This window comes from Dendrobates tinctorius, unplaced genomic scaffold (assembly GCF_039654945.1).
Source record: "Dendrobates tinctorius isolate UK_male_01 unplaced genomic scaffold, ASM3965494v1 ptg000046l, whole genome shotgun sequence".
NCBI classification, from domain to species: domain Eukaryota; kingdom Metazoa; phylum Chordata; class Amphibia; order Anura; family Dendrobatidae; genus Dendrobates; species Dendrobates tinctorius.
Window position 1 is genome coordinate 6,154,197 of NW_027361714.1, and position 16,483 is coordinate 6,170,679.

Here is a 16,483-nt window from a genome sequence, read left to right on the forward strand (position 1 = left end):
AAAATAAATGGGAAATGTTTAAGAACATCCTTAATAGGCACTGTAAGTGGTTTATACCTTGTGGGAATAAAAGGACAAGAAATAGGAAAAACCCAATGTGGCTAAACAAAGAAGAGGGGCAATTAACAGTAAAAAGAAAGCATTTAAACTACTAAAGCAGGATGGCACCGTTGAAGCTCTAAATAAACTATAATGAGAAAAATTCTTTATCTAAAAAAATAATTAAAGCTGCCAAATGGAAACAGAGAAGCACATTGCTAAGGAGAGTAAAACTAATCCCAAGCTGTTCTTCAACTATATCAATAGTAAAAGAATCAAAAGTGAAAGTGTAGGCCCATTAAAAAATTGTGATTCACCGGTATTCACGGTGGAAAATGAAATACTAGGTGAAATGCTGAGAGACAAAAAACCCTATATTAAGGGTCACCAATCTAACCCAAGAAGAGGTGCAAATCCAGCTAAATAAGATTAAAATAGATACCGTATTTTTCGGACTATAAGACGCACCGGACCATAAGACGCACCCCAATTTTCAGAAGGAAAATAGGGAAAAAAATAATGTGTCAAATGGGGGTCCGTCTTACAGTCCGAATTCAGCTTACCTGGGAAGGGATCCGGCACAGGTGGAGTAGTCACAGGGGTCATTCAGTGGTCCAGGCTCGTGCGGTGGCGGCTCTGTGCTGGGGCAGGTTGGTTGTGCTGGGGCAGCTGCGCTGGGGCAGGGGCAGCTGTGCTGGGGCAGCTGTGCTGGGGCAGAGGCAGCTGTGCTGGGGCAGCTGTCCTGAGGCTGGGGCAGCTGTCCTGAGGCTGGGGCAGCTGTGCTGGAGCAGCTGTCCTGAGGCTGGGGCAGCTGTCCTGAGGCTGGGGCAGCTGTCCTGAGGCAGCTGTCCTGAGGCTGGGGCAGCTGTGTGGGGCTGGGGCAGCTGTCCTGAGGCTGGGGCAGCTGTGTGGGGCTGGGGCAGCTGTCCTGAGGCTGGGGCAGCTGTCGTGGGGCTGGGGCAGCTGTCGTGGGGCTGGGGCAGCTGTCCTGAGGGGCAGTTGTGCTGGGGGAGGGGGGCCTCTGCGGGGCGGCGGCTCCGCCGGCATTTCCTCCAAGCCCGGAGGCCCCCCGCACATCCCTTGCTGGCTACCGCCATGTTTCGGTGGCCAGCAAGGGAAGTGCGGGGGGCCTCCGGGCTTGGAGGAAATGCCGGCGGAGCCGCCGCCCCTGCACCGGAGCACAGCCCGCCACCACCACCGCCCCGCAGAGCCCCGTCCGCTGCCACCACCGCACCGCAGAGCCCCGGAGGTGAGTATATGGCGACCATAAGATGCACCCCCCACTTTCCCCCAAAATTTTGGGGGAAAAAAGTGCGTCTTATGGTCCGAAAAATACGGTAAATCTCCGAGTCCGGATGGCATACACCCACAAGTACTAAGAGAACTAAGTAATGTAATAGACAAACCATTATTTCTTATATTTAGAGACTCTATAGCGACGGGCTCTGTTTCACAGGACTGGCGCATAGCAAATGTCGTACCAATATTCAAAAAGGGCTCTAAAAGTGAACCTGGAAATTATAGGCCAGTAAGTCTAACCTCTATTGTTGGTAAAATATTTGAAGGGTTTCTGAGGGATGTTATTCTGGATTATCTCAATGAGAATAACTGTTTAACGCCATATCAGCATGGGTTTATGAGGAATCGCTCCTGTCAAGCAAATCTAATCAGTTTTTATGAAGAGGTAAGCTATAGACTGGACCAAGGTAAGTCATTGGATGTGGTATATCTTGATTTTTCCAAAGTGTTTGATACCGTGCCACACAAGGGGTTGGTACACAAAATGAGAATGCTGGGTCTGGGGGAAAATGTGTGTAAATGGGTAAGTAACTGGCTTAGTGATAGAAAGCAGAGGGTGGTTATAAATGGTATATTCTCTAACTGGGTCGCAGTGACCAGTGGGGTACCGCAGGGGTCGGTGTTGGGACCTATTCTCTTCAACATATTTATTAACGATCTGGTAGAAGGTTTCCACAGTAAAATATCGATATTTGCAGATGATACAAAACTATGTAAAGCAGTCAATACAAGAGAAGATAGTATTCTGCTACAGATGGATCTGGATAAGTTGGGAACTTGGGCCGAAAGGTGGCAGATGCAGTTTAACAATGATAAATGTAAAGTTATACACATGGGAAGAAGGAATCCATATCACCATTACACACTGAACAGTAAACCATTGGGTAAATCTGACATGGAGAAGGACTTAGGGATCCTAGTTAATGATAAACTTACCTGGAGCAGCCAGTGACAGGCAGCGGCTGTCAAGGCAAAGAGGATCATGGGGTGCATTAAAAGAGGTCTGGATACACATGATGAGAGCATTATACTTCCTCTGTACAAATCTCTGGTTAGACCGCACATGGAGTACTGTGTACAGTTTTGGGCACCAGTGCTCAGGAAGGATATAATGGAACTAGAGCGGGTACAAAGGAGGGCAACAAAATTAATAAAGGGGATGGGGGAACTACAATACCTAAAGAGATTAGCAAAATTAGGATTATTTAGGCTAGAAAAAAGACGACTGAGGGGCGATCTAATAACCATGTATAAATATATAAGGGGACAATACAAATATCGCTCCGAGGATCTGTTTATACCAAGGAAGGTGACGGTCACAAGGGGGCATTCTCTGCGTCTGGAGGAGAAAAGGTTTTTCCACCAACATAGAAGAGGATTCTTTACAGTTAGGGCAGTGAGAATCTGGAATTCCCTGCCTGAGGAGGTGGTGATGGCGAACTCAGTCGAAGGGTTCAAGAGAGGCCTGGATGTCTTCCTGGAGCGTGACAATATTGTATCTTACAGATATTGTTAGGTTCTTTAGAAGGACGTAGATCTGGGGATTTATTCTGACAGAATTTTATAGGCTGAACTGGATGGACTAATGTCTTTTTTCGGCCTTACTAACTATGTTACTATGTACTTATAGTAATGCACTTGGCATTGATGTCTGGCACATCCTCTTCTACTCGGTTGCACTTGTTATGTCACTTACGAACTGATTGTTTATATGTTGTGGCACCTGCATAATATAAAATATACAATATGTTCAACATTTATATATGGCATCTATTTACTGAACATGTTGACACATAGCACTGTCTGATTTTATTTTTAATATGTACAGATATGGCACATTTTCAGGGTTGCGTATCTTATTCACTATTTTGTCTTCTTTATGTCCCACTTACTGTATGTATATTAATTTATTATTTTTTATGTGTGTGTGTGTGTGTATGTATATATATATATATATATATATATATATATATAGAAAAATATTCAGGATTGAGAGTCCTCAGTAGTTGATACCTTTTAATGGCTAACTGAAAAGATGGTAACACATTGCAAGCTTTCGAGACTACTCAGGTCTCTTCATCAGGCTAGACTAATACAAAATCTGAAGGGTCACATATTTATGCACAATACAGCCTAGAAAAAATGCAATAGATAAGACAAGTGACGTGAAGCAGAACTATCAATATGGGAGAGGGAAAAACATAAATATAAACATTGGACCAGTTCATAGATAAGGAGTCCGGATATTTATGGTCCTCTGATTGGGGTCTAGTTTTAAAAGGAAATTCCTTAATTGATGTAAAAAGACATAAATCCATGCGACACATTCATTCCAGCACTGAGAGTGTCAAAGTTCGTCATAAATTTGTACTCCCAAACTCGTCTCTCTCTCTGAGAATTGAAGTTACCTTTCAATACCAGTAATTTCATATCCACGCTGCTGTGATCAGGGATACTGCTGTGTTTTAGGCAGCCCCCAAATTTAAGAAGCATCATTGTCAGAAGCTCCCTGTCCTCTCCAACAGCTGCAGGAACCTTTCCTTGCAACCAGAAAAAATGTAAAACCTGTCCATTTATAATGACCACGGACAAGATAAAGATCCCCAACTCACATCAGGACTACAATATCCCAGGTACTTTCACCTGCATTACATCTAATGTGGTGTACTTAATTATTTGTACTAAATGTCCAACTGGGGGTCTGTATGTGGGGGAGACTGGGCAAAAGCTTAGAACAAGGATGAATGCTCATCGTCACACAATAAGAGAAAAAAGAATGGATCTACCTGTGGCAAAACATTTCTGTATCCCTGATCACAGCAGCGTGGTTATGAAATTACTGGTATTGAAAGGTAACTTCAATTCTCAGAGAGAGAGACGAGTTTGGGAGTACAAATTTATGACGAACTTTGACACTCTCAGTGCTGGAATGAATGTGTCGCATGGATTTATGTCTTTTTACATCAATTAAGGAATTTCCTTTTAAAACTAGACCCCAATCAGAGGACCATAAAACATCCGGACTCCTTATCTATGAACTGGTCCAATGTTTATATTTATGTTTTTCCCTCTCCCATATTGATAGTTCTGCTTCACGTCACTTGTCTTATCTATTGCATTTTTTCTAGGCTGTATTGTGCATAAATATGTGACTTCAGATTTTGTATTAGTCTAGCCTGATGAAGTGACCTGAGTAGTCTCGAAAGCTTGCAATGTGTTACCATCTTTTCAGTTAGCCATTAAAAGGTATCAACTACTGAGGACTCTCAATCCTGAATATTTTTCTATCCACTGGCTAACACGGTACAAAGATATACATCTTTCCTATATATATATATATATATATATATATATATATATATATATTCCTTCCCTTCTTCTTTATTTGTTTATTATTTATTTACTATTATTTCTTTGTGTGGCATGATTAACCACACATATGTTCCTTTTTGCGGATATAGTTGTGCCCGGTTACAAATCCATGTATATACCTTGTTTATGGGCATAGCCCCACTTATGCTTAGTCTATATTCACACTGGGTCATGGCCTCCTACAAGCCAGTACGATAGCTTTCCCAGCAGCAAAGGTTCACCGCTCATTCCTTTCCTGCAGATGTCTATGACAATCCATCACGGCGGGGAGCGCTCCCGCCCATTTCCTGCCTATGGACGTCGCCGCGGCAACGCGTCTCCATGGGCGTCTTGATCTCCTCTCCAGCTCTGACATGTCGAACGGAGGAGGAGCCAGATGTCACATGACGCAGACCCGCACTGACGTCGGACAGGTCATGTGAACGGAAGCGCCGCTACTATACCGCCGTCGCCATTAATAATCGCGCCGTATAAATACGCACTTAGGAGACAATATCTGCACACGCCCTCCTGGAAGAAGCATCACGCAACTACTACTACTGGACATAGTATGTACTCTCTTATATTTACTGGTTGTTATATGCACTATGCACTTTTGTAGGCCTTCTGGTTGCTCTATATGCCTGCATATGAACACTTTGCGTACAGTTTACTAATTTGTGATTAGTACATACAGTCTGGTTGTTTTCATATCTCCAGTGACCGTTCTTTTTTGCATTGACTGTACCCATATTTTAAACACATATACGGATTGGTTGTATCTTTTATCTTTTTAAATTTTATTGAATAAAATTTCTATTTTTATGGCAATATGACTTCTTAATTTCCTCATAAGATGATTTGATATTTGGAGTTTGCCACTGAACTAGGCATTTTGTGAATTTTGATTACTCTACGATGTGAAAGCAGACCTCATGATCTCACTTCTATAATTCAGAGTTTGTGTATTTACTGTGAGAATTTACTACTTTGGGCATTTCATATGCTAGTATTAACCCCTTACTGACAGCCAATTTTGACCTTAATGACCAAGCCAAATTTTACAATTCTGACCATTGCCAATTTATGAAGTTATAACTCTGGAACAATTCAACTGATCCCACTGATTCTGAGAATGCTTTTGTCATATTGTACTTTACGATAGTAGTAAATCTGGGCAGCTATTGCTGGATCTCACAGGCCACCATACCCTGGGGTCATCACATGACCTCCGGGTACCATGGTAACCATTGGGACCCGCGATTCTCATCGCGGGGTCCGATGGTTACTAAAGGGGTCTTGTGACCCCCTTGTAACAACTTAATTATCGCTGTCGCGATTGACAGCGGTATTTAAGGGGTTAATCAGACCCAATACCAGTGGGTCTGATACTGCAGTGCGTCAGCTGTAATGTACAGCTATTCTCTTATTCCCGATCAGTTTTTGTGTATATATGTGTGTGTAGCTACACTAACGAGCAAAATGGTAACAATATTTTGAGGTTTTGACTTCCAGGCTCCATATCTCACCATCCACTACTGCTTCAAATGTGAGACTACTGCATTGTTACTGTTTTGCTCATATAAATCTAAATTTTAATTTTTATTACTTTGCAAATCCACCTTTGGCTTTCAACACTGCCTGAATCCTTCTGGGCATGCTCTCGATGAGATTCAAACATATCTCGACCGAAATCTGATCCCAGGTCTCTTCTACACGTTCCCAAAGTTGGTGCACACTGATCAACTCACTTGGGTATGTATAGTTTTTTCTTCAATTCTACCCTCAAGTGTTTGATTGGGTTGATGTCTGGGGACTGTGGGGGCCTTTCCAGCACCTCTACTTCACTGTCACTGAACCATTTATTCGCCAATCTTGACGTATGCTTTGGGTCGTTGTCCTGCTGGAAAACTGTCGTCCTTTTCAAGCCCATAGTACTCGAGTGTATGAAGTAACTCATCTTGTAGGATACTCACATATAGCTCAGCATTGAGACCACCATTGATCCTGGTTAAAGAGAATCTGTCACCCCCGGGATGCTTTTAAGCTATTACTAAGGTCATACAGGTAATAGAATGGTTAAACTAGTCTTACCTGTATGCCTTAAAGCTGCAGTCTAGATGTTGAGAAATGCACTTTTCATCTTTTATGTTAATGATTTCTTCCAGGATCCAAGACAAGTGGTGCCTGGAAGAAATCCCTGCCTCCTCTTTTCATCACGATACTACCCCCCTCCCATGCACGTCACACTACTCAGTGACGTGCATTGCGGCGCTGTAATCCCACGCATGTGCCATGCACTCTCGTGGTTATGGGTACCTTATCCACCCTTCTAATGGTAGTGTCTTCATCCTGCTTCTGCGCAGGCAAGTCACTGCTACTGTGCAATTGCCCAGCTCGACCAACCCTCATCCAACATCAGCCCTACCCACAGGAGTATGATCCGCTTAAAGAGAGGACCTGATTTTATTTTATTCTAGCTGCCCAAGTAAACCAGCTTTAGCTTTTATACTAGTCCACCACACAGTCCCAAGATGTGATCCTATTTATTTCGTGCTATTTTTATGGTCTTTACCAACGAGACGTGGCTTACAGGATTCTTTGGGGAATTTCTTTAGGGTACCCTGCATTATTACCCTGTGAGTCACACCCATTTGCTAAAGACCATAAAAAAACAAAGCCTAGCACCGATGCACATACTCCTATGGCCTTTGTGTGCTGCCAAAACTGGTCATGTCTGGTCCAATTTGAAATGAGTCATTATCCTATGGAAGCAATGCTTCTCCCAGGGAAAGTTTTAGTTGCCTCTGCAGATATGTGTTTCGGGGCATTTGGCCCTCATCCGTACAAAGGAAGAGAACTGATTTGTCTGTGAATCAAATATTGGAGCATATAGACAACATTCAAAAGACCACTCCATTAACCAGATAATCACACAAAAAAGTTCATTTCACTTACCGTATATACTCGAGTATAAGTCGATCCGAGTATAAGTCGACCCCCCTAATTTTGCCACAAAAAACTGGGAGAACTTATTGACTCAAGTATAAGTCTAGGGTGGGAAATGCTCCATAGATTATTCCCCCATATGGTGTCCCCAGAAGAAGCTCCATAGATTATTCCCCCATATGCTGCCCCCATAAATAGCTCCATAGATTGTTCCCTTATATGCTGCCCCCATAAATAGCTCCATAGATTGTTCCCTCATATGCTGCCCCCATAAATAGCTCCATAGATTGTTCCCCCATATGCTGCCCCCATAAATAGCTCCATAGATTGTTCCCTTATATGCTGCCCCCATAAATAGCTCCATAGATTGTTCCCTCATATGCTGCCCCCATAAATAGCTCCATAGATTGTTCCCTCATATGCTGCCCCCATGCTGCTGCTGCATGTAAAAATAAAAAAAATGACATACTCACCTCTCCGTCGCTGGGTGTCAGATTCTCACCTGTCCTGCGTCCATGGCTGCTCACCGCTATCTGCACGTCATCAGTCAGTGACGTTCAGACTGCAGGGGGCGCGGCGCGCACTAACCACGTCACCGCGCCCTCTGAAGTCACTGACCGATGACAGACAGCAGCAAGCAGCCATGGACGCAGGACAGGTGAGTATCGCTATACTTACCCGTCCTGACGCTGTCGCTTGAGTCCCCAGCTTCTCCGCGCTCTCTCTTCCTGCATTCAGCGGTCTTGTGATACCGCTCATTAATATGCGCATATTCATGAGTTTTAATGAGCGGCACCACATGACCGCTGAAGGCAGGAAGAGAGAGCACGGGGAGAAGCTGGGGGCTCAAGAGACAGCGTCAGGGCGGGTAAGTATGACCTGACACCCCCGCCCCCCCTCCCCCCTCTGACCCCCTTTGTATATGACTCGAATATAAGACGAGAGGGGGACTTTCAGCCCAATTTTTTGGGCTGAAAATCTCGACTTATATTCGAGTATATACGGTAAATGGGATACAAAGCGCAAAATTCGGTAACCGCCATTGTCCCATGTACGGCTCATAAGTGTTCCGTCACATCTGTCGCTTATATGGCTGCTGCTGATTGGGTGCCGGGTGTTGGCCCCCACTGGTCTTTTATTGATGAGCTAGTCCATGGATAGTAACATGTGAAGAATGAGGAAAAAAACACGGACGGCACCGCTGTTACCATATAACTTCTGGTGGTGTGCCGTTGTCAGCTGTTTTTCCTCTCCTGATATCACTCCCCCGGCCGACACGTACCGCATGTGCCAATAAATCAAGCGATATCTTCACCAGCTTATCGAGTGCGGTCTCCCTTTCCTTTTGGATCTAGTCCATGGATAGGGCATGAATTGTTTGCTCCTGGACAATCCCTTTAAGCACTGTTTAAGGCTTCTTTTACACTTGCCATGTTTTTGCGGGCCGCTTTTGCGGCCCCAATAGATTTCTAATGGGGCCACAAAAATGGCCCGCAAAAATACATCGGAGCGCCGTGTCCCGTATGGCCGTATATATGGCAGTGAAAAAATCACGGCAAAACGGCCTGCAAAAAACCCGGCATGTGTAAAAGTAGCCTAAGGGTGTGTGCACACGTTGTGGATTCTGCTGCGGATTTTTCCGCATGGATTTTGCAAAATCCGCAGGTCAAAAGACCTGCGGTTTATCTGTGGATTAACCTGCAGTTTTCCCCTGCGGTTTGACACCTGGACAATGGAGCAGGTGTGAAACCGCTGTAAGTTCTGCACAAAGAAGTGACATGCTGCGGATTTGAAATTGTGGAAAAATCCGCAGCATGTGCACTGCGGTTTTTGTTTTCCATTGAAAATAAAGGTACTGTACACCGCAGCAAAAACTGCTGCAGATCCGCAGGGCCAAATCCACAGCAGAATCCACAACGTGTGCACATACCCTAAGGCTATGTGCACACGCTGCAGATTCATCTGCGTTTTTTTCGGTGCGGATCCGCAGGTAAAACCGCAGGTCAAGTGACCTGTGGTTTATCCTGCGGTTTTGCCCTGCGGTTTCACACCTCTACTATGGTAAAGGTGTGAAACCGCTGCGGAAAACGCCCAAACAATTGACATGCTGCGGTTTGTAAACCGCAGCAAAACCGCGCAGATAAAAAACGCACCGTGAGCACAGCGGTTTTGAAACCCCATAGGGTTTCACTGTACTGTACTTTGTCGGCGGAAACGCAGCAGAATCCGCAACGTGTGCACATAGCCTTAGGCTACTTTCACACATCAGGTTTTCGGCGTCAGGCGCGATCCGGCGTCATGCCGGAACGCCGGATCCGGCAAATGTTTAGTAAAACCGGATGTGACGGATCCGGTTTTCTGCCGGATCCGTCTTTTTCTTGACAGACAAAACCGGATCCGTCTCATCCGGTTCATCCGTTTTTCTATCCGTTTTTCGACGGATTACACCGGATCCGGTTTTTAAAATTGACCCTTGTGGCCTTCCGAACGGGATTGGCTACTGGAAAACTATATATAGAGTGTTCCTACAGCCCTTCTTTGACAGGTTGTCGAGGAGAAAGTGCAGGTTGGAGAGAAGAGCAAGTTACTGGCGAAGATGGATGTTGTCATTGGAAATATTTTGAAGAATTTGGCGGATTTTATAGCGGAGGCGAATCGTTTGAGGGTGATTGTTCTGGAGAAGGAGAGAGCGAGACAGCAGCGCATCAGGCATCGTAGACGACGTTTGTGGATCCACCCCATCACAGCCAAGAGAATGACGCGTGGGGTCTATTCTACACTCTGCATGGACCTTCGACGAAACCCGGATACATTTTTTGGATATGTTAGGATGAAAATGGAGAATTTTGATTACTTGGTGGAGCGCATTGCACACCTCATAAGAAAAGCGGACACCTATTGCCGCTTCTCTGTTTCACCCGCAGAGCGTCTGATGGTGACTTTAAGGTAAGCCACATTTATTGGATGTGATCGCATCAGAGCACACTTTCACTGCAATCTTGTTGGTGGTAGTTTGTATCTCCAAGTGTTATAGCTCAGTTTTGGTATGTAATGCTGTGATTTAAAACTAATTTATTGTTTTTTAATTCCCCACAGATTTCTTGCAACTGGAGAATCCCTTTCGTCACTGCATTTCCAGTACATACTCGGGATTTCCACCATATCTGGAATTGTGAAGTACACATGCCGTGCACTGTGGGACTCCTTAGCTGAAGAGTTTTTACCAGAGCCCACAACAGAGAGGTGGATTGAAATTGCTGACAAGTTTCAACAGATATGTCAGTTTCCCAACTGCTTGGGCGCTGTGGACGGGAAACATATCCGCATTGTAAAGCCAGCTGGATCGGGATCGGAATATTTCAATTACAAGAAATATTTTTCAATTGTCCTCATGGCCATCGCTGACGCGGAATACAAATTTATTGCGGTTGATATTGGGGCCTATGGCCGCTCCAATGACTCTCAAGTTTTCAAACTGTCTGCCATGGGGCGTAAACTGTATGGAAACACCTTCCAGTTCCCACCACCTAGACCGCTGCCGCAAACATCTGGTCCACCTATGCCATTTGTCTGTGTAGGGGATGAAGCCTTCCAGCTGTCAGAACACCTTTTGAAACCGTACTCTAGCAGAGGATTGACAAGACCAAAACGCATTTTTAATTACCGCCTCACAAGAGCAAGAAGAATGGTTGAATGTACCTTTGGTATTCTGACAGCCAAATGGCGGGTCCTATTGACTGCGATCAACCTCAAGACAGAAACTGTGGACGAGGTGATCAAAGCGTGCGTGGTACTCCACAATTTTGTTATCTGCAAGGAACCCATTTCCATTGAGGACACCTCTGAAGAAACCACCTTGCAAGATTACCATGACATTACCACTAGAAGTTCTGTGACGGTTTCAGTAATGAGGGACAATTTTGCACTATACTTTATGTCACCTCAAGGCAGAGTACACTGGCAGGATGACAGAGTGTGAAAGATTTGTGCCCTAACCAAACTTGTGTACCTTCTGTACCAACAGTATATACCTTTGCCAACCAAAGTTGGCTATCTTGTCATGGTCTCTATTTTTAGCTTTAGGCCACAGGTGTGTACCTGGTTGTGTTTTATGCAAAGTATTTCACCTTTTAACAAAAGTTGTGTACATTGTTAGGAAATCACCAACAATAAACACAACTTTTTAGGTGAAATACTTTGCTTCAAACACAACCAGGAACACAACTGTGGCAAAAAGCTAAAATTTACCCACAGTTATATACCTAGTTTTGAATACCATTTCACCTTTTAAATACCCTGTATTTAACCTTTTTCGCCACAGAAAGAAATGACAGACAACCAGTGTAAAATAATTTAACTTTTATTGAAAAATGTTTTTTTTAGTAAACTTTTTTAAAATTTTAATAAACTTGTTTAATAAAGCTTTGAAACCATAAAACTGGTCATTTTTATTTAAATACACACATTATAACTCTGTGTAGTGTGTGGTGGAAATACTGCTGGAGGGGCTGCGGGACACTTCGACACTGGGAGTGTGGAGAGAGGACTGGGATTGTGGTGGGGAAGGAACAGTTAGAGGTGAAGGTGTGGAAAAAACTACAGAATGGGTGGACATGTGGGAAGCAGAAGAGGTGGTGGGTGGTGGAGTGGAGGGTTGGGCAGGGACTGTAGGAGCAGATGATGTTGATGGCAAGTTGCATGGGGAAGGAGTTTGGTACGGGGCAGGTTGCTGGAAGTGGGGAGATGTCTGGTACGGGGCAGGTTGCTGGAAGTGGGGAGATGTCTGGTACGGGGCAGGTTGCTGGAAGTGGGGAGATGTCTGGTACTGGGGAGGTTGCTGGTACTGGGGAGTTTGCAGGTACTGGGGAGGTTGCAGGTACTGGGGAGGTTGCTGGTACTGGGGAGGTTGCTGGTACTGGGGAGGTTGCTGGTGCTGGGGAGGTTGCTGGTACTGGGGAGGTTGCTGGTGCTGGGGAGGTTGCTGGTGCTGGGGAGGTGGATGGTATGTAATAGGAGGGGGAGGATGGAAAGTGGCTGGAGGGGGTGTAGATGTAATAGGAGGGGGAGGATGGAAAGTGGCTGGAGGGGGTGTAGATGTAATAGGAGGGGGAGGATGGAAAGTGGCTGGAGGGGGTGCAGGTGGAGGAACTACTGTGGTGGGAGGAGGAGGTTGGGAGGTAACTTGCTGGAGAGCAGCGTGGCATGAATGCATTACATGCATCTGCTGGGCAGGAGAGAGCGTTTCCATGCGCTCCACAACAGACCTGAAAAAGGTGTGGTTTGGCGAAGATCTTGCTTCTGAATGCATGGTTTGCAGAAGTGTCTTCACCTCCAGAATGCTGGAGTTGATCTGCTGATAGCCTGCGGAGATTTGCTCTGACAAGACTTTTAGACAGTTCTGGAAAGATGCATTCAGATGCAAGAACTCTGGCGCATAAGTCTTTTCCTGACCCCTCTGCCGCTGCCGCCCAGTTACCCGCAGGTGTACTAGAGGTGGCAGGGGCAGAAGGGTGGGGTAAAGGGAAAGCGATCTCCTCACCAGCAGCTTCATGTAATGTAGGCGGCCACGATGCTCCTGTGCTGGTGGATGGGACAGATGGGTCGAATGTGTGGGAAGGCTGGGAAGGTGCAGATGTACCGGGGCGGTCGAAGTGTCCCTCGGTGCCGGTCTCCTCAGGGATCGCCTCAGAAGGGTCCAATCGTGCAGGCTCCCGAGTGCTGCTCACCGTGCTGTGGAATAAAGAGAAAAAAAAACAATTAAAATAGTGACATGGTATGGCCCTGGCTGAAAAAAAAAAAGTTACATCTAAACATTTTTTTGTCACATGTGGTGTGTAATATTTACCTTCTGGTGAGCATTGTCTCCCGGAGGAACGACAGGGCTCGTGCGTACTTGTACTTGCTCCTGCGTCCTCCAGATCCACTCGGGGCCCGCATCTCTTTATTGAACTCCTTCTTGAAACGATCCCTCACAGACCGCCACCGCTTCACAATTCTCTCCCCTGAAACGAGAAAGGACAAAGTGGTTAGTATACAACATCAGTGTTTCCCAAACTCCAGTCCTCATGGTCCCCAGGGGTCATGTTTTCAGGATTTCCAAAGTAAATAGAAATCCTGAACACATGATCCGTGGGGACCATGAGGACTGGAGTTCGGGAAACACTGGTTTAAATCAAGCAACCGGTACTGTATATACTTACGCTCTTTAATCTGGGCCCGAGCTTCGAGGTCCTCCCAGCGGTCCACAAGGAGCGAACAGATTTCCTCCCAGAGTCGTCGGGTAACGATCAGGTCAGCGTGGCGGCGGTCAGCCATATTCCAGAGCGGCTCCCTTTCTCTGACGAGATCGATGAGGCGGTCCACATCAATCCCTCCATCCTCACCGTCAGAGTCGGGAGCATGCTGTGAAGGCTGTTAAAGAAAAAGACAAAAATAACATAATTAGCCTCCACAAAAGAAATGAAATAAAAAGTGCAAAAAAAAACAAAGCAAAAATATTTATACTTACACGCTGGTGACCGCCGCGTTGCTGTCGCCGACGACCCTGGGAGGCACTGCGAGGACCTCTTGGCCGAGCACCAGATTGGGAAGACTAGAGAAGAAAACAAAAAATGTTATGTCTTTGGATGTAGGCATTTGTTTGCTGTGTGTGGTCTGCAGAACATTGTTTTCTATGTGTTGTGTGTAGTGTGATGTTGTGTTTCTGCGTTTGATGCAAAAAACTTACCAATTGTGAGCCCACTCCAAGTGTCTGTCCACCCCTTCCTTCTTCTTCTGGGAGCTCCTCTTCATCTTGTGATTCCTGTTTTGAAATAAAAGGCAATGAATACACATATATTACAGAGATGATGGATTTTGGAAATAAAAACTTACCGTCAAACGCTGACGATGCGAGGGAGGGCTCCCAGAAGATGTGCTGTCTTCCTCATGGCCAGACTCCATGGCTGTGGGTGGTGTTTCTGCTGCTGCCATTGCTGCTGCTGCTGCTGCTGCTGCATCTATTGGGCGGCTGTTGAATAAAGAGAAACAAAGGGCCAATGAATATCTTGATATTCCATAGCCCTAGTTTGGAGGAATGGGGGATTTGATAATTACCGTCTCTCATCTGCTGCTGGACTCCCCTCCCATTGTTCAGCATGCTGCTCCATTTGGGGTGGTGCTGATGGTGCTGCTGCTGCAGATGTCTGCTGCCTTCTCCTGCTCCTGGTTCTTGGCTTGGGTGGCATGTTGGGTGTGGCTGAGGGTCCCATTGTCTTGCTTTTATATATGTCCTGTGGGCAGAGCTACTGAGCATGCTCAGACCAAAGAAACCGGATCCGGCCGCCGGATCAGGCGCATTGCGGCGCTCATAGGCTTTCATTGTATGAAAAAGCCGGACACGCCGGATCCGGCGTGTCCGGCTTTTTCGCCGGAGACAAAAAACGTTACAGTAGCCGTTTTTTCCAGACGCCGGATCGCGTCACATTGCCGGATCCGGCGAAAATCGGATGAAACGCATGGCCATCCGGCTCGATCCGGCTCTAATGCAAGTCAATGGGGGGGAAACCGGATCCGGCATTGCATTTCGCCGGATCCGGTTTTAGTCAAAAGCGCCGGATCGCGCCTGACGCCGAAAACCTGATGTGTGAAAGAGGCCTTAGACTACCGCGCTCTATCCACAGCACATTCACACTGAGCAGTGGTGACTGGAAGACGCACCAGCACACAAAGACCGGGGGGAATGTAGGCACGTCTCCCCAACATGGCATGCATACTGCCCAGTCCGATGGATGACTTTTCCATGTTTGAGAGGTATAGAGTATCAAAGTATAGAGGGAATTTTATTTTAAAATGAATAACCCCAAGAGCATGCAAGCTTCACTATCCCACATTAGTACTGGGCTCAGGTCTGCTCCATATAATGAAGGTTGTCACTGATTATTACACCTACTCCTGCCCTCTTCACCCTCACTCCCGGCTCACCAGAACCACTCGCTGCCGAAGCTGGGGACGGAGAATACTCCCCAGTGGATGAAGATACCGAATTTCACCTCATCAAACCAGTCAGGGATCGGCCTGGCGTCCAGCGACTCCCAGGTGGGCTCATAGGTGGCACGAGCAGCCCCCAGCTGAGCGGGGACGAGAAGCAGAGCAGCCAGCAGAGGGAGCAGCATATTGTCCACCGGCGTCCGCAGCCCCTCGGGGTAGTGCAGCTTCTTCCTGTCTCCCGGATGGCTTGTCACGTGACCTCCGAGGCTCCGACTGTGACATGAGGAAACTCCTGCTAGACAATGAGAGGCGGCGTGATTTACCTCATGACACGGTGTGATGGCTCTGTGTGCAAGCAGAAAGCTAACTGACCCGTGACACCGCATTGTAATGGACACGGGCAGCCTCATAGCTCCTCATAGTGGAAGCTGGATGTTTCATAGCCTGCTGTCTTCATAAATGAACGTGGAAATATATGATTGCAGCAGCAGGCTATAAGGGCTAAGTACACATACCTGCTTGTGACTGCCAAACACCACCTAAGTAATGGTGCAGACATGCAGGCATCACATAACTGCCTCAGACTAGGTGCACACCACCACTTGAGGCCGCCTTCACACATTCAGTATTCAGTTTACCTCAGTATTTGTAAGCCAAAACCAGAAGTGGGTGAAAAACGCAAGAAGTGGTGACGTGTTTCTATTCCACTTTTCCTGACTGTTTCACTCCTGGATTCGGCTTACTGATACTGAGGTAAAATACTGAACGTGGACTTAAAGGGGTTGTCCACTGCCAGGATCAAAATTTTTGGCCCCAATAGCATAAAGCTTATACTCCCCTCCCTCCCTTGGCGGCACTGTTCCCACAGTATTGGCAG

General features: G+C 46.1%; 1 protein-coding gene across 1 annotated transcript in view; it reads right to left on the reverse strand.

Annotated features, from left to right (window-relative positions):
* Positions 1–16,031, reverse strand: part of FUCA2 (alpha-L-fucosidase 2) — a 47,664-nt gene extending 31,633 nt beyond the window's left edge. Inside the window, exon 1 of the mRNA XM_073575672.1 lies at positions 15,601–16,031. Within this exon, the coding sequence (XP_073431773.1) occupies positions 15,601–16,016 (416 nt within the window). The 5' untranslated portion in view covers positions 16,017–16,031. The remainder of the gene's footprint in view (positions 1–15,600) is intronic.
* Positions 16,032–16,483: the final 452 nt, after the last annotated feature.